Consider the following 21208-nt stretch of genomic DNA (forward strand, 5'->3'; position numbering starts at 1 on the left):
TCAAGTCATTGTTTTATTAAAAACAGTAAATAAAGGTCTAGGTTCTCATTGATTATACCAACTTGTGACGCCCAAGGAGCTGGTTATTATCAGACTCAGTCATCGTGAATATCACTGTGCTTCCTCCAGTACTTTTGGCTTCATTTCCAGTTACCTGTTTGATCACATAGGGAAGCTTGCAGGCTGAGGTCCAGCACAGGACAGGAAGCAGGCAATTCAAAAGGCCACCTAGAGTTGAAGAAGGACTCCAATCCAATGTTAGACTGTTTCCCTGAGCTCACTCTTGGTTTCTTAACTATTGTGGGTGTTTTAATCTCCTATTCAAAGGCTATTAATTTTGAGAATGTAAACTACCACGGAGAAACACAGTCCCCACCTCCACTGTAATTTTCACAGTGTCTAATGGGTTTACTGGATAAAAAAATATTAGTTGCTCTTTAGTCTTCATAATATTTTTCAAATTTCCACTTCTGATACTGCTTCACTGGGTCACAAGCACCAACTTTCAGGGTCTTCTGAGAAACATTTCCTTCTAAGCATAACAACTGATGATAGTTTCCAAAAACAATGTGATTCACCTAGAAAGAAAGAGAATCTGGAATGAGCCACAGAATGAATTTGACAACTGCCATATAAAGAAATACAAACTAATAAAAAAAAGATAATTATATTTTTGATTCCTCAGGAATTCTTCTTGCCTAAATTAACAACATGCACACAGTCTTTAGACTGTATTAAATTTGTCTCTATCTCACTTTGCCAAGCTACAAGGCTGTTAAGACTTTTACGACTTCCTCAGGGAGGAGGCAAAAGATTTATTTTCTGACAACAGGTTTGATAACTCTATTATTTAAAGAAAATAATTCCATACGGCATTTACTATATTTGATAGATGATGGTTCTCTAATTGATGGTGATCATGAAAAAATACCCATTGCAAAAAGTGAGTTAGTTAATGTCTTAATTGAGTTCATACCTTATAATGCAAACTTGGAATACAAAGTGCTAGAAATGATGTATATATTTATAAGCTTTCCACCATAATCTCTGATAGTACATGATTCCTGATGTTCAGAAAATCCAGAGGTAGTTAGAAAAAAGTCAAAGGTATTTCAGAGAAGTTCTATTATTGGTTAATATTTATTGAATATCCTAGAAATAATGGATAACCAATTTAGAACATGCTTATGGCTTTATATATTTTTTCACCTTTTAATTCTCTCAATTTTCCATGACTATGACAAAGGTAGTCTTAATCATACGTACATTGTTTTGAATTATTCAAAAGAATATATCAAACAGGGGTGGCTTCATAATAGTTTGTTTTAAAGGTGTTCCTACAAAAACATTGTCATCCTGTAGGACTCTGGTAAGATGATGTTTGAGTATGCTCAAGGTTTTGTAAAGGAGTTGGCCTTGAGCAAAATCATCCTGGATTATCTACAATGTTCTGCCAGTGGATTATAAAGTGGTAACTGAACAACTTGTCCCCAACCTAAAGACACTTGATGAGGGAACCAGTAGTGGAGGGTCATTCCATGCCCCAGTATTTAGAAGCTACCTATGAAATGATTTCCTTTTAGGTGTCCATAATCCAGAGCATTTGGGTGGGTGGGCTTAGAGAACATCTTTGAAATGCAGGTTGGAAATGTATCATTTTAACAATGCATTGGTATTCAGGGTCAAACTCACTATTACCCTACTTCCTTCCATGAAGCTCTCAACTCCTAATGCTAAAAGAAAAGATATGTTCTTGATACTCATAGTCGTATTCTCCATTTCTGTTAACATGCTTTGGAGGATTCAGGAGGTTTAGTATAAAAACTACCAAAATACTGAAAAAATAAGGAAGACTATTATTAAGATATTCATCTCCATAACATCTAGCAGCATGGAAATGGGGAACCGAAGGCAGAAGGCAGCTATGTGGCATGATACAAAGTCACAGGCACAACCAATGTCGGGAAACAGCTATCCAATTTTTGCTATCTTAATTAAATTACTCTCTTTACAAACTGGTTTACCATTTAGAGGGACCAAAATTAAGCCTGTATAAAAATCAGCTAATGAAGGCTTAAGTTCTCAATGGGGTCAAGCCAGTTTGTAAATAAGACCTATGTGATTTAAGGGCTGCTTACTCCTAAATATTTTCTCACCAGCCTGAATTTTTCTCCCTGGTAACAGATTCACTTCTGGAGATGAAAAATGTGTTCTCATTCTCATCCTTTCTCTCCCCTGAACCCACCACCTCCCCCAACACCTCCTGCTTTGTTTGGCATAAGGTTAAGGAAGCCAAAGGGAATATTCAATAGATGTTTATGCATTTTCCCAACACCATGAAATATAAAATTAGTAACTTGTACACTAGTAATATTTCATTTTTCTGAATAAGTCAACAAGAGCCATTATCACTAACAAGGAAAAAAAAATGTCCAGAAGGAACTGAAATATAACAGAGAAAATTAAAAGGGAGGAAGATTGGGAAGCATGTTGCTCAGACCCTGGTTTTGATCCTGAGCGGGAAGAAAACTGTCATGAAGGGAGTGGTCACTGGCTGTGACATCAAAAGGAATGGAGGCACTCTAAGGAGAAAAAGAAGCGTGCTGACTTTGGGGACAGGCCTGAGCAAAATGATGGTCTTCATGCACCCAGTACATTTTGTGGATTTGATGGCTACTTGCTAGTGAGATAGTAGAGACTTTAGGAAGGCCCTCCTGAAACTATTCTTGCCACCCCAAGATCTTACACCAAAGCTTACGATTTGATATCTTGTTAAAATAGAATTGGGGAAGGGGTGCCTGGGTGGCTCAGGCAGTTAGGCATCTGACTCTTGGTTTTGGCTCAGGTCATCATCTCATAGTTCATGAGATCGAGCACCGTGTCAGGCTCTGTGCGGACAGCAGGGAGGCTGCTTGGGGTTCTCTCTCTTCCTCTCTCTCTGTCCCTCCATCACTCACACACACACACACACACACAGACACTCTCTCTCTCTCTCTCTCAAAAGAAATAAATAAACTTTAAAAAATACCATTGAGGAAAACTGTCAGGACTTTGAGAATGAAGAAGTTATAGCAGGGGTGGTCTAGGAAATATTAACAGCTGGACCTCTGGACAAACACCCCCAGGTCTGTAGCATGGGTTTATGTAATACTCCCATCATGGCTTGTTTCAAGCTACCAGTGTGATGTCATTGAATGTGAAGTTAGTGCACAATTAGCTCCTACAAGCTGGTGGGAGCTGGTTCCAACACCTGTTGAGAGCCAGGTCTCTGGTAACCAGGGTGGGGGATGAGGAAAAGTCACCCCTTGTGGAAAGGAGGCAGAATGTCAAAAAAACCGGATTCATCCTAAATTGCAGGCCTTGTAGAAAGCACGCTGGTTCTTGTTTTCCCCATATACTCTCCTTATAGGCTTTTCTGGTGACCATTGAGAACCAGTTCTAGCCCATAAGCATTATTTTTGCCGCTGTTAGTTGACTGAGGCAAATGACTTACAGAAACAAAGATGCTGATAGTAATGTAACCAAGGAACCCGGTGACTTATATTTAAAACAACCTACCTGAAATAAATTTTGTAAAAGAAAAAGGACTTGCCAATTTATAAAAAAAAAAATCTGTTTATCTCTCTGTATGAACTTTTATATTGCCTCGATCATCACAAACACATTTAAAGGTTCTGAGTGAGGAAGCCGACAATGAGAGTTTTATGTCCCCTTTAATTGGAAGTTGGATTTGTGATAAAGAAGAGGTACAAATATTTTGCTTACCAGTTCCGGATGAAAGACTGATGTTGATTTATGCAGCCATTTTAGCCCTTTGTTTCTGTTATCACAAGGGTGCAGCCTCAGGGCCCCGGTATCAGGGACTGGAGCTAAGCACCACTCTCCATGTTTAATAAGTCTTAGCCAGGTATAATTAAATTGCTGAAGCTGTCGGGAAATGAATAAAGAAAAGGTCACTTTCAGCAACAAACACAGGTAGGGTCTTTGCTTCACAGTTTTGTTAGCAATGGTTAAGGAGATGGGCACTCTGATCAAATGTTTTGTACCCAAATCCTGGTATTGCCACTTTCAGTTCGGACAGTACGGGCATACTATTACCATATCGCATTTCATTCTTGTCATTTTTAAGTTGGATAGCAACAGCGTGTATCTCAGAGAGTTGAGGTAATGACTGCTAGGTGTTTATTTACCACACAGTAAGCCCTCAATAAATGTGAGTTGCAATAATAAAAATTATTTAGTGCAGTTAGTACATAGGCGCAAACAGAGGTCATTTCAGGTAACTCGGAACCCCAGATAAGCCTGGTGTTTTGAGGCAGTGAAACATTCAAACCACCTGCCTGGAGCCATTAGGGCTACAAGGAGGTCTAAGTCACAGCCCGAAATTACTTTGGTGGAAATGATTATGCTTCTTTAAGAGTATCCAGATTACTGGACTCCTAGAGGCTTTGTAGGAAAGGTCCACAATCTTTCTTAAGGGTAAAAAATGTTTCTAATGTAAGCAATGTCAAAAATCTTTCTTTGCTGATAGCAGAAAGACTCATTGGGCTCTGCTCTGTTAGCATCCCCTAGTTCCCAAGAATTACTCTTGGAGAAGCCCAGTTTGGGAGAGTTGCTGAAGTCTAAAGTAAATACTGATTCAGGTATTGAAACCAGGTTTTAGATTTTTATAAGTCCTTTCTCCAGTTATTTACAACCTAGTACTATCTGTCTGGTCAATTACTTTATGGCTCTTGGTCTGGGGGACGTCTGTTGTTTTGCACCAATATAAACATAAAAAATAGACTTCTGGTAAAATCTATCTAAATGTTTTTATCTAGTGAATCATTTGTAATGTAACTGAGATGTAAGTTAGATTATCACACTTGTCATTGGGTTAGACCTCACCACTCAAAGGGTACTCCCTGGACCAACATCAGTATCACCGGGGAGGTAGTTGAAACGCCTGACTCTCAGCCCCATCATGAACTATTGAATCGGAATCTGTATTGTAACAAACTTTCCAGGTGATTTGTGTGCACATTAAAATTTGAGATGCATGGTCTTATGCCAAGGAAGTGAGGTGGCTACAAAGAGAAACTAGATATTACCTTTAGAAGGGACATCTCAACTGGTTGAAAAGTTAATAGTTAATGAAAAGCTAATAGGGGACTTTTTAGGTAAGGTGAAGGATAGAGCTTGGTGGTTAATCCTAGAAATTTATTCCTTTTGTGCTTTTTTTGGATGAATGTTATTAACTGGCTTGGTATAAAGTTTAGTTAATTCGGCCCCAGATAAGTTAACTTCCTCCAACTTTCCCTTACTTCTTATTACTCAAACAAACTATAAGAAGCAGAAGCTAAAAATGAGTAACAAGACAAAAAGGGAGATGGGTGTTTTTTTTTTTTTTTTTGAAAGCAGGGGGCTGCATATTCATATTTTCACCTCCTAGTATGTCCTTGAGAGGCTCAGTGGTTATCCAGACTACAATTTGGGTCTTCAGATAAAATACTGGTTTAATCAGGCATGGAAAATCACTAAAATGATGAGTCTTGAAGGACTGACTTAAATAATATTTTGCTTTCATATGATTCGGACTACTTGTGGTTTTATAATTTATGACTTTATTTCCTTTCTGAATGGTTAATATGCAAGTTGTGTATTTCAAATGATTTTTGACACATTTCTCTTCCCTCTACCTCCCTTCTTTCCTAATTAAAAGAGAGTTCCCTTAGCTTCAAGTTTATAATCCTTAGCTGAATTATAGCAACACAGATGACAAAGATGCCTTTCTTCTAGTAGCAGCTTTGAATTAAGAGTGGAGAGGAAATGTGCTCAAAAATATAAGCAATGTCTTGGGGTGCCTGGGTGGCTCAGTCGGTTGAGCGTCTGACTTCGGCTCAGGTCATGATCTTGCAGTCTGTGAGTTTGAGCCCTGCATCGGGCTCTGTGCTGACAGCTCAGAGCCTGGAGCCTGCTTTGGATTCTGTGTCTCCCTCTCTCTCTGCCTCTCCCCCGCTCATGTTCTGTCTCTCTCTCTGTCAAAACTAAATAAATATATATATATATATATATATATATATATATATAGGCAATGTCTCTAAGTCAAAGTCTGGGCAAGCCTAGATTGTCATCACAAAATGATTTCTCCACCAAAGTGTGATCTACAATTTTAGGAAGCTGCATTGTACTCATGTACTGATGTTCCTATGAGTTTTATTTGGCACCCAAACCAATAATATCCCCACAGAATGAGAATGGGTAGGGAACGCATGTTGAAGAGGGAGGTCCCATCACTCAGAGCTCACCTCCAGCACTGCAGAGTCCTTTCCCTGTGCTCCTGGGCCCTCCTTCCTCCCCTCCTTCCTCCCCTATCCGTTGTGTTCTGAGTTTGTCAGAGATTTGTTGAAGGGTTTTCGATCATGGATCATGGATTATGTAATTTGCATTATGCTCCTTTATATGTATGAGAATGGGGAGGAGGGGACTGAATCAAAACAAAATTTCTCCCTTAGATTATTTAAAAATATGTTCTTCCTTCATTTCCTTTATTATTTTATCTTTATACATAACTTTTTTTAAATTTTTCACATTTTGTGTCTTTATCATTATAACAGTGAACATTTGTGGAGCACTAAGTGTTAAATATCGTTCTACATGCTTCATCGGTATCACATAATTTCATCTTCAAACCTGTTTTAGGGGGAGGGACTGTTATCACGACTATTTACCTAAAGGTTAAAGGGTTTGCAAAGTTAACACACTTTCGAAAGCAGTGGAGCCAGCATTGGGTCCCTGGTGGGTTGACTTCAGTACCCACACTTTTACTCCCTTGCTCGCTGTCTGTACGTTTAGTTGTGGGCTCTCTTATCACCAAGCGTATGATTATGTAGAAATTTATAAATTAATTATTGTTTGTAAAAGCGAAAATAAATTTCTCAAGTGAGCAGTAAATGTGCCATACCCTGCACTTATCACCTACACCTGGGCCATCTATTCACTGCACCTATGAGAAAGAAAACCCAGCCCAGGTACCTTGCTGCTTCCGTCACAGTCTTCCAAAGTGGCTGTGGTGTTTTCAATGGAAATGCATTTGCCCAAGGCCACATTAATAAGCTAGGAAGCAAAATATAAAATATGCATTAAGAAAAAAATATTTTGAAGTAGAACAAGACATTCAGAAAACACAGGCCATAAAACTATAATAAGGTTAAAAGATAGTTAAGTTGATAGCTTAGCATTACTTAGCACTATACGATTTTATTGGTTGCTATCTCTAACAGAGACATAATGTAATCTTGCTAAAGTACAGCTTCAATCTGTCAATTTAGGCCTATGATTCAGCCACAGAGCCAACAAACAGAAGCTTTTAATTAACCCTTGCCTGGAATGCTGAATAGGGAATGAGCAAAAGGTAGCATGAGAAGTAGTTATTTTCTTGTCTCAAGTTTTTCTGATGCATACATTAAAAGTCAACGCACATACTTGCAATTTAATCAAACCAACAGTTATGGGCTCTGTTCCCTGGCTGACCCCTCCAAGCTATTTCACTGCTTAGGCACTGAATCATAGATAAATGGAGTCCTTCAAAGAACAGCAGAGTCCAGCTGATTCCCTGTCAGAATCTTCCTAATGACTCAGGCAAGCTACAATTCATTATAGGAAAGTCATGAAAGCTAGTACAGAGCCAAGCTTAAAGACACTATCTGGCAGGCCCCCCAGGTTTTTAGTGGATTTACAGGGTCAAATATGGAGGCAGCTTTCTATAAGTCACCATTTAATGCAGAAAAATGTTGATTCTCTTGCCCTCTTTGACATCTTGGGGAAGGCTAATGAGATGGTGAGTTAATAGGGCGATTTAGACTTCTTAGATTTCTAGAAGAGCTGTGTAGAGTCAAATCTACACTCAGAAAAGCCTTATGAGCTGGGAGTGGGGGGAAAGTCTTTGTTGGCAGGGACACTATTTGTGCCCTTTCCTGTTCTATCGTGCCTAACACAGAGCTCTAAATCCGGGGTGCTTTATGATGCAACTGTCCAGCTCACAGAGTTGTGAGCCTTCATAACAGCACGCTCACTGGTTGGTCCTCACTTTTACATGCATAGCTTAGGTTGCAAGAAAGTAAGGCAAATATTCAGGGACCACCAAATGCAGAAAACAAAACAAAACAAAACCTTTTAGCAAGTGGAAAAATCGCAAATGCTGGTAAGCAATGGACTGATATTGTAAGGACAGGAGAAAAAACTTGGGCATGGACAAGCCAGAGAGTTGGAATTGCAGTCTTTCACATAAAGGTGGACAACTGTAGACCCTCACTAGAATGGTGTCCCGGGGAAAACAATTTACCCAGTGGCACAGGGAGACAACAGGGAAGCTAGATTCTCCCTTGGGAATCTGAACCTTGCATTGACCTTCATTTGGGTTTGAGATGCAAGGTGAACTACTTGCATTGGATAGGAACTTTGACAGGCATAAAAATAGTGCCAGGGTGGTTACTTCTAGGGTGGCTGGCATGGAAAAGAACTCTAGAAGGACAGAATTTCCATCAGAAATCTTCAAAGAAAGCTCTATTCACAATTTAACGTGACAAATATGGGAAGAGACAATCCACCACTAGTTAATGGAGCGGTCAGGACACACAGAAGGAATCAACTTCAGAGAAGAGATTTAATAGAAATGCACTGAAGGAGGATAATCCTAGAGATTAAAGAAGGGAAATGCGATCCAGTTGTTGTCTGGATTTTCTCTGAGATAAATATAAACTTCTGTATTTGTGGATTACTCAGAAAATATCTTCCCACGTGTTTGGAAAACTCTGGCTTCACTACAGCTGAACAGGTTGGACTGCTCCAGAACCTGGCAGAACCCCTAGGATGGTAATGTTTAGTTGTCTGCTACACGAGGGAGTGCAGTGTGTTTGCCAAATATATTTGGCCCTGGGATCCTATTTCTGGCAGCACAACTAACCTTGCCCAGAGCAGTATATGGGAATCCCTGGTTTAACTGATTACTTTGTATTTATTTTGTACAGTCCCTTCTGCCAAACATGGAAAGGCATTGGATGGAAGGAGAAGATTTTTCTTTCCCTTACTTACCACTCCCCCCAGTTCTCTGAAGATTTGTTTCCCTTCCTCCTGATCAGAGGTTTCTGGAGAAACTGCTTTTCTTCAAGTATAAACGATTTATGAAGTGCTAAGGGGTTGTTATTCTTTATTGACTTGCGAATGGTTTTAAACATTGACTTGTATTCAGGGGCGCCTGGGTGGCTCAGTAGGTTGAGCCTCTGACTCTTGATTTTGGCTCGGGGTCATGATCCCAGGGTCGTAGGATTGAGCTCTGCCTCAGGCTCCATGCTGAGCATGGATCCCTGCTTGAGATTCTCACTCTCTCCCCCTGTGTCTCTCTCCTGCTTATGCTCTCTCTTTGTCTCTCTCAAAATAAATAAATAAACTTAAAAAATTATATTTGTGTTTTTAATGTAAACAATTTCAATCTTTTTTTTTTCACCAGGAAGTATGTAAATTTTTCAATTGTTTTTCAAAATTTATCCATTTTGAATTCTTCCGTTTTCCAATTTAGGAGGTGGAGTTTCCCACAGTTTATCACGGCATTTGCTAAACATTAGGCTATAGGCTGCTTACTAACCATTTAATCCAATGTGTATAAAGACACATTGTTAGTGAGGTTCTTTTATTCATCAAACATTTTTGGTTCAACAATAAATGATCGGTTCTTATAAAAAAGAAAAGAAGACAAACAAAAACCCTTTCACTGGATTTAAATTGTAAAATATTTTCTTGGGATTTTTCAAGACTCTCCACCTAAAATAATGGTTCAGTTAATCTTAAGTCTGAAATGCCTAGTGAAAGATCTTCTTCTTCTTCTTCTTCTTCTTTTTTTTTTTAAGTGGTAATAATGCTCCCTACTAGTTGCTTCAAAGAGAAGCCAATGGCATCTTGATTGTAATTTGTCTGAGGAAGGCAACAAATAGAATTCAAAAAAATAATTTAAAAATACTTTGTACATTTTAATATATTATAGCTCAGGCATCAGCAGGCTGTTTATAGAAGAGCTCTTCAAAAATTTCATGGGAACTCTTATACACATTAGCCTCACAGAGGAGGCAAAAGGTAGTTTTTTAGTTCCCTCTGGTGGTTAAAGTTCAGTAATGCTCTTGCTGAGATTCTGTGTTAGGACAGAATATGGTGAGAATTTCTTTTTTCCTTACTCAGGAGTTGGAATTTAAAAAAAAAAAGTGTCAGTTTATTTTACAGACAAATAATTTGAATAGTGTATAAATCCACGGTGTTCTCCCTAATGAGTTACCTAGAAAAAAAATATCAGGATAAACCACCTGAAATAGCTGCTATTCTATTTAGACCTATAAAAATGATCATTTTATACTACATTATGTTACAAACAGATCACTTTTACTATTTGTCAATTGAATTTTCAAGTTTCCTCTTTTTTATGCTCTTCCAGGATCTTCCCTACACTGGGAGAATGGCTCTACTACGTCCTTGCCATCAGGAATTTTCCTAGACAGAGAGTGATTGGTTTGTGTAATTCACTTTCTAGGGAGAATTGAAAAAAACGTGGCCTAAAATAGCAGGCTTACTGATGGTCAAGTCTGAGAACCTCTTGCATGAAGAAAAAGAAAACTCTGAAAGAAAATAAAATAATGCTGGGAATATTTATAAATAAAAATTAAATGAGAAAGCAGTAACACGGATTAAAAATATGCATGACTGGGAAAAGCTCTAGGTCAGGTCTTGACTAATCACCTCTAAACCCATTTTATGATAAGTATCCTCACGTCTTGCCATCCTCTTCGAATTAAGCCCCACTCCTAGAATGGGTTTGAAATGGCCTTCATCCAGTTTCTCTACTTTCTTGCTTTACTTCATAGATTTTGTACTGTGTCCAACCTGTCTAGCTCAGTTTCTTCCTTTTTGGTCCATTATGTTGTGCCCTGGAATTTTCTTTGTCATTGTCTTTTATTTTCAGTTCCTGTTTGAAATCTGTGAAAATCTAATTAAATCATGTCATTCCAATCTTAACCCTACTCAATAGCTCCCTATTACATTCAGGAGAGAGAAGAAAGAGAGAGAGAGAGAGAGAGAGAGAGAGAGAGAGAGAGAGAGAAAGAAAGAAAGAAAGAAAGAAAGAAAGAAAGAAAGAAAGAAAAGGAAAGGAAAGGAAAGGAAAGGAAAGGAAAGGAAAGGAAAGGAAAGGAAAGGAAAGGAAAGGAAAGAAAGGAAAAGAAAGAAAAGATAGACGGGAGGGAGGGTGGGAAGGAGAGAGGAAGGAAGGAAGGAAGGAAGGAAGAAAGAGAAGGAAGGGGAAGAAAGAGAAGGAAGGGAAGAAAGAGCAGGAGAGAGAGAGGGAGGGAGGGAGGGAGAAAAAAGAAAGGAAGTAAGAAACAAGAAAAAGAAAGGGAAAGGGAAAGGAGAATCCTTAGTCTGCCTATAAGGACCCATGGGACCACTCTTCCTTCCTCTCCCTCTTCATCTGTTGCCATTCTTTTCTCCTTCACACCCTGACAACATTCATCTTCTTTCCAGTTTTTGAATGCCTAGACAGTCATCTAACTTAGAGTTTTTGTACAAGGGGCGTCCTCTGCCTAGGGCTCTCTTTTTTGAAGTTTGGCTGACCCTTGTCTTTGAGGGCTAGCATTCAATGTCTCCTCAGAGTTGAATATTCTAGCTTAGAAGGACTGGTCACTAGGGACCAGTTCCCTAAATTAGAGTCATTTTACTTTTTATTTAAGCGTTACATATTTGTACATGGTTTCCCTTACTCACCTTTAAGCTCCACAAATAGGCATCAAGTCTACTTTATACATATTTACCCTATAATCCAGTTCTGAAATACTGTGTGGTTTATTGATATCCAGTAGGTACTTGCCGAATTAATCAATGAATGTAGCTGCCTAAAAGCCTCCCTTAAGTTCACCTATATTTAATCCTTAACCATGCTCTGTCTCATCTGCCCTCATATTGGATATTTATTTATAGTGTAATCCTTCATTCTTTTCCACACTTTTTCAAGAGTTTTTAAATTTAATATTTATGGACTCACAATTTAACTTGCTCCTTGAACTTACCACACCATTAGCCCTCACAATGGGAGCCTTCAAATCAGGAAAAACATTCTCCAAATACCATTTGAAACTTTTGCATTTTAGTTTCTTTCGAAGTTTCCGTTGTTCGGTGAGGTTTCCAACATCTAACCCTTGGTCTATGAGGTGGTCCCCGTGGCCATAGAATAGCTCCTTGTACTCATCAAGCCAGACCTCAGCAACCCGCACCAAGTTCCGCTCTACTGTCTTCATCCGGTCCTTGGGGAAGGTATATGGATTGTCATTTCTGAATATGTGGCCTACTCGGGAACAGGGAATGATCTCAATTTCACCACCACACATCCATACCTGTAACAGTTTGATAGGAAGCATCAATTATCACATGACTGCCCACAATTCATGGGCAATTAACAATGACAGGAACCACCTGGTGACTACCCCCCTCCCCCCACCCCCAGCTTGAAGTACTACTGTCAACGTCTAAAATCTTTTTCAATGGTTTCAAATTAAGCTCAACAGGTTTATTTAGCTTTGTACATTGCTGTGGAGCGTTTTAGGATTTGTAAACTATATATTGTTTTCTTCCCTACCCTGCAGTGTACATCTTTTTTTAATAAATTCTCACAGAATCCCAGTGTATAAAATATATCGTATGAAGTCTTGCTTTGGTTGGATCAGGGTAAGGAGTATATATTTCCTTTTTTTTTTTTTTTTCAATTTTCCCTCCTTACATCTTGGGGTGATCCATATAACTTAATGGAACACAACTTGAAAATGAGCTCAAAGTAATACCCCTTTTACTATATACCAACCCATTCCCTAAGAAAACAGTTGCCTTTTGGATTCTCTTCACTCTGGCTACTGCCAAGGATTTCTTAGGTGTTGATCAATGACCATAAATACCCAGAGCTGTCTGAGATGTCCAAAGTTGCTGCAACATCACCTGTTGATGGCCTGCTCTAAAGGCACTTTTTGTACCTCTGTCACTTGCACTAAGATGACCCATTACTGAATGCTTTCATTACTTCTGATATATCAGAAAAATGTTCCTGGAGATATTTTGTATGAAGTATGAATCTCACATCATTTAGGTCAAATGGCAGACAATATTCCCCCTATATTCAGATGTAGAAACAGTGTTATAAAATACTAGGGAACTCTGATAAATTTCATGGGAGCTATTGATTCTTCCAAATTCAATCTGGGATAGAAAAACATTCATCTAGAGACCCTAAAGTTTCTGTGAAATTTCTTCCCAGAGACAGTCCCATAGCTGATTATGTTAGTAAAATGAAACCAAATGATAAACTCTTAATTGTAGAAAGAATTTGAGGACCGCTTGGTAATACCTTGAATGAGAGCTCCATATTTTCTCCACCCCAGACATCAAGCCCAGGGTCGTATGTTCCAAGTTCGAAAAAGTAATTTTTATCAATGGAAAATAGTCCACCCGCCATGACGGGACACCTACAAAAAGAAATGTTTGTTTTTTTAAACTTGCATGTCATGCGAATTCAACTTTTTAGAGTGGGTCCCCTGTGCAGTTGTGGTGGAGTTAAGAGACATTTCAAAATAGCTATCGAGGGTGGGGAGGTCTTGGAAAGGAGTCACAAATAGCACTGAAGAGATCAGTTCCGTGGTTCATGGTGGCAGAGATTGACTGGGGTCAACAAAGATGGGGTTTGGAAGTACGATTCTTACTGTCTTTACTCTCTGACCCAAACTCTCCGAATATGTTATTTTTAAAAATGCTTATTTAGTGCTAAAGGAGTACCAGGTACTGCTCTAAGTATTATATATATACACACATACATATACGTATGTATGTATGTGTATATATGTATGTATATATATATGTGAATGTATATATATATATGTGTGTATATATATGTGTATGTATGTGTGTATATATATGTATGTGTGTGTGTATATATATATATATATATATATGTAACCTCAGACTTTACAAAAACCCTGAAACTATATACCATTAAGAAAGGACAACACAGAAAAGGTTAGAAATGTTCCCAACGCCACAGATTAGTATGATGTACATCTGGGGTTCAATTTAGGTGGTCTGGTTTGATGTTATGATCTCTCACTCCACCACACTGCCTCAACTGTAGACAGACTTTACTGACAGCATGTTATGTGGCAAACACTTTTTAAAGCATGTTATATAATCAGATTTAATTTTCAGATAATGCAGGTAGCTACTTCTATTAGTCTTAACGCAGAACTGAGGAAACAGAGATTCAAAGAGGTTAAGTAACCTTTTAAAGCTCACGCCATCAGTCAATAGTACAGTTGAGATTTGAATCCAAAGAGTCTGACTCCTGAGCCTTCATTACTGTTATAGATCATGGGGGATAGAAACTACACTTGAATCAGCAGTAATCACTTCCCATGGTGTTAAGATTGAGCCAGCTGAAAGGGGTTTGTGTGGAGAGCTTGCCTTGTGTTTAGGGTATACAACAATCTCAAGGGTAAAATAATTCCTACCCCACACCTACTTCCCTTCCCCTTAGGCACATATTCTGTCTGAATGACAAATGTCCTTTCCCATCTATCTGGAATGCATTCTCTTCCCAACGTTATGTTGGATATAATCTGAGCTCAATCAGTACACTGACCCTCCAAATGGGAGTCTGAAAAAGGCAAAGATGTTCTTTAGGTGTGGGATCAGAGCAAGAGTGTTACATTCAGGCAGATATGGATTTGAATTCCAATTTGTTCTTTTACAAGCTATATATCCCTGGGAAAATTAATTATTTTAAGGCTCAGTGTCCTCATCTCTGTAATGGCAATCCTACCTACCACCTTTTCTAGGGTTATAGAGAGGGCTAAATGCAGACTGCTTAATAAATGATAATAAGCCTACTTGACTTGCTAGGAATATCAATTCTGAAAGCATGGCACCTAGCAAAGGATAGGGGGTAAGTTCTGAGAGATAATGCCACAATGCACAGCCTGGGCTGGGCTTTCTCTTTACACTTGTCAGTTCAAGTTCTCTCTCCAACTGGGGAGTCTTTGGGACTCCTGCCACTCTGCCTGAGGCTGGCTTCATGCAGGTCTAGACTCCTGGGGAAGTGTTCAGAAGTCTTCACTTTGACTTCAGGTCTAAGCTGTGTTCTTCAATCCAGCTTCTCTAGTAATAAAACCCCACTTTCAGTTCATATTTGCTTCTGTGTATATTTCTCAATTCACTTACAGAATATGGCACCCCTCCCATGGAAGGGGTAGGGTTAGACACCAAAAGAAAATCCTAACAATAGTTATTATTACAATAATACTTTTATTACTATTATTTACTCTTCTAATTTTTACTCATGTTGCCTTTAATGTTATGTGTGCTTATATAGCATTTATGCAGCATATTCAACTAGTTTATACTTCTTAGGTTGTAAATCCCAGGAAGAAGGAATAGTGTTAGCAAATTTCTCTGGATTCAGGGCTGAATAGGGTGTAATTGACCATTTAAAAAATGAGTTTTGGTAGTGGGAAACTAATTTCTTAGGGAAACTTTGCTTGCTTTTGATCATCTATTGGTTAAAACCATAATTCTTGATGGTCTATAGAACGACAGGAAATACTTGTTTCGTGGGATTGGTTCCCATGCCTTTGCAAAAAGATACACGATTGCCTCCTAATCTTAAATCTCACATGCTTACCGTATTATATCAGTTTCTTTAATTCTGTTTTTTGCAACAACATCTGGAGGAATTGTTTTCCAACCAAAGTTCATGGGCCACACGAAGATGCCTCTTTGAAAGTTGTCCACTGTCATGTAACTAATCCAGGAAAAGAACACAAATGCTGCTTGAGATCATACACATATACTTGATCAACCTGACACCATGTCTTGTTAAAATGAATGAAGCAAGTGCTTACACAAATGACTCGAGATTATCACAAACTTTTTATAACATTTCAAGAGAATTTATGAGTACAACTTGCATTAGTGACTAATTGGCCGGATTGCTTGTTTTTAACTTCTACTTTTCTTTTAATAATGTTCTGGATATTGTTGAGGGAAAAAATTAGGAGCATATGTATATTTCCCACAAAAAAGATGAATGAATCTTAAGGGAGATAAATATTTTGGGGCACAGCTGAATAGAAAGAGGAAAGAACTGGACAATGGGTATTAGGAATTCTTGGTATTAAGGGTTAATCATTTTGATGATCAAGTAAACAATTGGATTGACATTCTCTGATCTTGATATATCTATTATGTGTTTCCATTTATGTAATTGGGTTAACTGTGTATTTCTCAGATTTGTAAAAGTGTGCAGCCTAGGAATATGACCAGTACTTTCTGCTGCTGTTAGTTAATGAGTCACTTAGAAGTATCTTGTGGAATATGACAATATTACCTCATATCTTTATCATTGATGACTTCGATTACTGGACAGGCTACCTTCTTTCTACTTAAATAAACTCTTTCCAGAAGAGGTTCCAACCAACCGACGTTACATTCCACGTGAGAATCTAAGAATGTCAACACATCACCTAGAGAGCCAGAAAAAGAAAGTTCATTTGAAAAAAGCAATATACTGAGTGTGTGTTTGTTGTGTTCAAAGGTCTTGGAGATTGCTCCAGAAAGGAGATTGCAAAGGCAGTACATTGTAAAGGCTGGAATTATCACCGAATTCCTGGTCCCTATATTTTCATTCTATCATGAAATAAAAGAAATTTTGTTTCTGGAAGCGTCATTTTTGTTTGCAAAAAAAAAAAAAAAAAAAAAATTGATAAGCCACTTTGAATGGGCAGCCAAGACTTTGAAGGGAATCCTTAGTATTAAAAAGGTGGCTGCTTTGTCTCTTCTAAGGAGGGTGGGTCCCATTACCCTGGGGTGGGGGTGGGAGGGGGGTCTGTGGAAAACTGAGCTTTGTTTTTCAGAAGACCAGGCAGAGTTTGATAATCCAAGGTTGGCATCAGAAAGGGGAAATACCATTTTGCATAATAGGGGTGCAACCAGGCAAAAGGGGAGGAATCAGCAAGGCTAGAAGGCAGTGTGGAAGGGCTACAGGGGTGGGAGGAAGAATAGGGAATAGGTTAATGGGTAGAGAGTTTTAGTTTTATAAGCTGAAAAGCATTCTAGAGATGGGTTGTACAACCGTGTGAATATACTTCAGAGCACTGGACTGTGCACTGAAGAAATACAACTGAGACGGTAAATTTTATGTCACCCGTATTTTACCACAATAAAAAATACGAGCGTGGCAGGAGAAAGAGAAAAGAAAGAGAAACTTGGAGGCTAAAAAATACTCATTAAAAATCCTTGTTCTCCTATTCGTTGTGTGCAGCAATACTTTCATCTCAATAAAATTCTAAGTAGCATCTACATTGTTCCAAATGATTTATGCAGGTGGAGTGTGTGTGTGTGTGTGTGTGTGTGTGTGTGTGTGTGCGTCTAAGATTAATAATAACCTGAGGAATCTGAACTATGACCGAAATCCTATGTATCCTTTCAGGCCTGACCAGAGGCAATCACAGAAGCTTCTCTGGCAGGCCTCGTGGCGGGAGGCCGCCCTCTCACACCAGACATGGTCTGCAGCCAGCGCGCCCCAGCCTCTGAAGGGAATTGCAGTCAAGAGCTCAGGCCCTCCCTCCCACTCAGTGGACATGCCCTCAGCAAAGCTGTGTTTCCAGTCCACATTCTTCCATTTTCCTCCACTCCGAGGACCGCTTCAGGCCAGGAACCCGGCTTCACCATGTGGGAGATGGGTAGATCTCCAGCACATTTGCCTCCACTCTGATTCAGCATTCGGTACTTTCCCACTCCTACCCCTCTCTTTTCTCTCACCCTAGCCCCCAGGGCTATAAAACAGGAGGAGTCTTTTGTTCTGGGCTCCTTTAGGCAGTAAGACGATCCTCACATCTGCTCAATCCATCAGTCCATTTCTCTACAGGGAAGAATGGAACATTGAAGGAGTCAGCACTTTTCTTCTGTTTCAATTCTTACTTACACTTCTTACTTACATTATTGGAGGAAATGATTAGAGACTTGAGCGTTACTTTCATTTTGTCTTGTTTGAACTGACCACTCTAATACCTGGCTGCTCCCCCCCCTCCCCCCCCCCCTTAGCTCTTTACTAACCAGTAATAACATCAGTTATTTTCAATTAAGTGTTTTTTCTATCCCAGACAATGGTTCTAAGCATTCTACATGGCGTCTTGTTTAATTCATGCAACAACCCTGAAGTATAAGTCTAATTTTTATTCCCACTTCAGAAATGAGATGGAGGTCTAAGTTTTATTCCTTTTGAAGAGAAACAAAGAACTTAAACTTTTCCAAGTTTGCACAGCCAAGTGGCAGCCTGATATTAGAAAAGAGTTTATTCCATTGCCCGTGTGCCTAAAAAAAGAAAGAAAAAATGGCCAGAGAGAGGAAAAGCTATTAGACCTTGAAGGCTTGAAGTAAAGGCAGAAGACAATAGCAGGCAAAGAACAAGGTGAAATTAGATACCTGGATGATAGATCATGATCCACTAAAAACTGTAACCAACCTCTTAATTAATGGTTCAATATTTTATCAATTAACTGATCAACAATGGAATTTTTGAAAGAGGGTGAAGAAACCGAACTTAGCCAAAATGTTGGTGAGGAATGTTCTTGAGAAGTCTCTTTAGGCAGAAGTGGGTTGTGCTAGACCAAAGTCTCCGTCCCTGCTCATCTTCAATTGTTGGGACACAACGGTTATAACTCCTGATCATGCTGGGGGAGTCTTATTTTCAGAGATTATGGCTCGTTGGATAATGAAAGATCATTATCTCCTAAGGGTCTCCCCTTGCACAGCCCGCTCCCTGTGTGTGAAGGTTCACAGGGGCCATCTAGTGTGTAAGGTATGTAAGCATGGTCTGCTAAGGTCCTACTTGGTTGGTATATATAACAGGTGCAGAAGACAGTCCCTTTCTCTTACTACTTATTATTTTTTTTAATTTAAAGTCAAGGTAGTTAACAAACAATGCAGTATTGGTTTTGGGAAAATAAAACCCAGTGGTTCATTACTTACATATAACACCCCAGTGCTTATCCCAACAGCTGCCCTCCTTAATGCCCATCACCCATTTAGCCCATCCCCCCCCCCCATCTCTCCTCCAGCAAACCCTTTGTTCTCTGTATTTAAGAGTCTCTTATGGTTTGCCTCCTTCTCTGTTTTTACCTCTTATCACTGCTACTGCTGGTCCATTTAAACCAAAGAGCAGTCTCTACTAGACTGCCTGTTCCTATCCTCAGGATACGCTTATAGGGTCAAAGAGTCTGGATTGACTTTCTCAGTCCTTGGTGGTAGCTAGATGGGTCCCCAACCCTACATTCACTTCCCACCTGGCCCAGATCCCCATACAGATTTTCATTCACTTGTTGCCAGGACCCAAAGGAAGCAGCCTCTGCCCAAAACATAGACTGGAATTTTATACTGTTTTATTTTGGGCAAGAAGAGAATCCTCCTATGCGTGAATGTCATTGCTCCATTTTCAGACACTTTTTAACTTAAAATAAGATCTCAGGAACTAGACCAGGGATCTGTCTATGTTGCTGACTCTGGTTAGGATTTCCACTTGTGGTGGATATGGTCTGGGGACATTTCACACACTATTCCTATCCTGGAGAGTCACGGTGAAATAGATGTAGGACTGAGGTCACACAGCTCTGCTTTCCTTAGCCACACTGGGTAAGTCACTTAACCTTTCTGAGCTTTACCTAATAGAGCTACTTCTAAGATCTACTTAATACCTAAATTCCTTATAAATGGCTAGTATTGTTACTGTTTGTCAATGAGTATTTAAGCAAGAGCTCAAAATAATCTTATCTTGATGGCCAACTGGCAGGTTTTTCTGTTTCCTTAGAGTAGGTCCCAGCAATGCTGGATTGTTTGCAGATGGATTTGATTGTAACTTACTTATTTATTTACTTTTTGACCAGCCCAGAGATGCTTAATGTGCCTAAAGCTTTGGCTTCTTGTTGAGTATGGGCTCCCATATATGTTTAGCTAACGAGCTTGGGATATTGGTGCCAGCACCAGTTAGTGTTGGTTTGCTGTGTGTAGGGTTCCTTGAGGAATGTGAACCTGTCTGGCTGTTTAAATTTTCATAATAATTTATAAATGATGCTAAGGAAACCATCTGTTTTACCTGCAGCAAAAAACAAGTTGTTGAAATTTACGGAAGGACTGTTGCTTTTCAGGAGACCTCAGGGTTGTCCAGGAATTAGATGCCACTTTAGTCCACATACTTAAAGTTAGCCAACTGATTCTTTGGAATGCTCATAGCAATGTCAAATATTTCCTAAATGCCATTGTTATAAAGGAAATGAGAATCTGATCTCTATTCTGACTCTCTGGAGTGTACTACTGAACCTTCTTGACTGCAGACTCTTCTTGGCAGGGCAGTAACTTGCTCTTTCGTTCAATACTAGCATGAGATCCTGGAGGTTGGCTTATACACTTGCACCTCAATCACTGTGTCTCTTTTTACTTCTGTGGCTTCATATAGAACATTTTCCCTAGAGATCCATTGACCGTGGCATACCCTTCAAGTTTTTAAATCCTGTTTGGCCTCTCTAACTCCTCATTCTCAGGAAATAACTGATTGGACCTGGACCTGATCTTTTTGCCTGAATCAGATCCAGATGAAGGACGTATCGTGCCCTGAAAACCGAATATGTAGTGAACATTGCCAGTTGTCAGAGAGTTACTGTTTTTCCCTTAATATTTTGTACTATGTACTTTCAGAGAGTCTAATAATACCCTGGGACCAAAACAGGGCCACTTGACCAATTTTTGAAGGTCCTTGGATCTGTGATCTCATCCTTCCTTGCCTGTGGTTTCCCCTTCCTTTTCTCTGAATCCTAAAGGGTAAATCTTTAGGAAATCATAGCTATTAAGGTCTGTCAGATTTTGGATTCAGATTCTGGTCCTTCATCTCTTTGTTTGGCTGAGGCAGTCTAGAAACATTTTCTGCCCTGATATCTTTGCTGATCTCTGATTACAAAGACTGTTCAGGTCCAGGGTGTCTCCTACTAATGCTCTATTTGTGATGGCTAGGGAATGCCCAGAGTGGAGTCTGGGAGAACTCACCATGTTGACCAGCCTTGCTCAGTCCAGACCCTGAATAGTCCTTGAATTATTTCCTCATCTAAAGCTG

General features: G+C 39.3%; 1 protein-coding gene across 1 annotated transcript in view; it reads right to left on the reverse strand.

Moving 5' to 3' along the window:
- The window catches only part of GALNT5 (polypeptide N-acetylgalactosaminyltransferase 5), a 41451-nt gene continuing 20243 nt past the window's right edge, over positions 1-21208 (reverse strand). Inside the window, exons 4-10 of the mRNA XM_019456794.2 lie at positions 16436-16571; positions 15731-15850; positions 13409-13526; positions 12084-12407; positions 7015-7095; positions 3766-3927; positions 1-578 (exon numbers count right to left, since the gene is read on the reverse strand). Coding sequence (XP_019312339.2) covers positions 438-578; positions 3766-3927; positions 7015-7095; positions 12084-12407; positions 13409-13526; positions 15731-15850; positions 16436-16571 — 1082 coding nt within the window. The 3' untranslated portion in view covers positions 1-437. The remainder of the gene's footprint in view (positions 579-3765; positions 3928-7014; positions 7096-12083; positions 12408-13408; positions 13527-15730; positions 15851-16435; positions 16572-21208) is intronic.

Source organism: Panthera pardus, unplaced genomic scaffold, assembly GCF_024362965.1.
Source record: "Panthera pardus isolate Hobbes unplaced genomic scaffold, ASM2436296v1 HiC_scaffold_10, whole genome shotgun sequence".
Taxonomy (NCBI): Eukaryota; Metazoa; Chordata; class Mammalia; order Carnivora; family Felidae; genus Panthera; species Panthera pardus.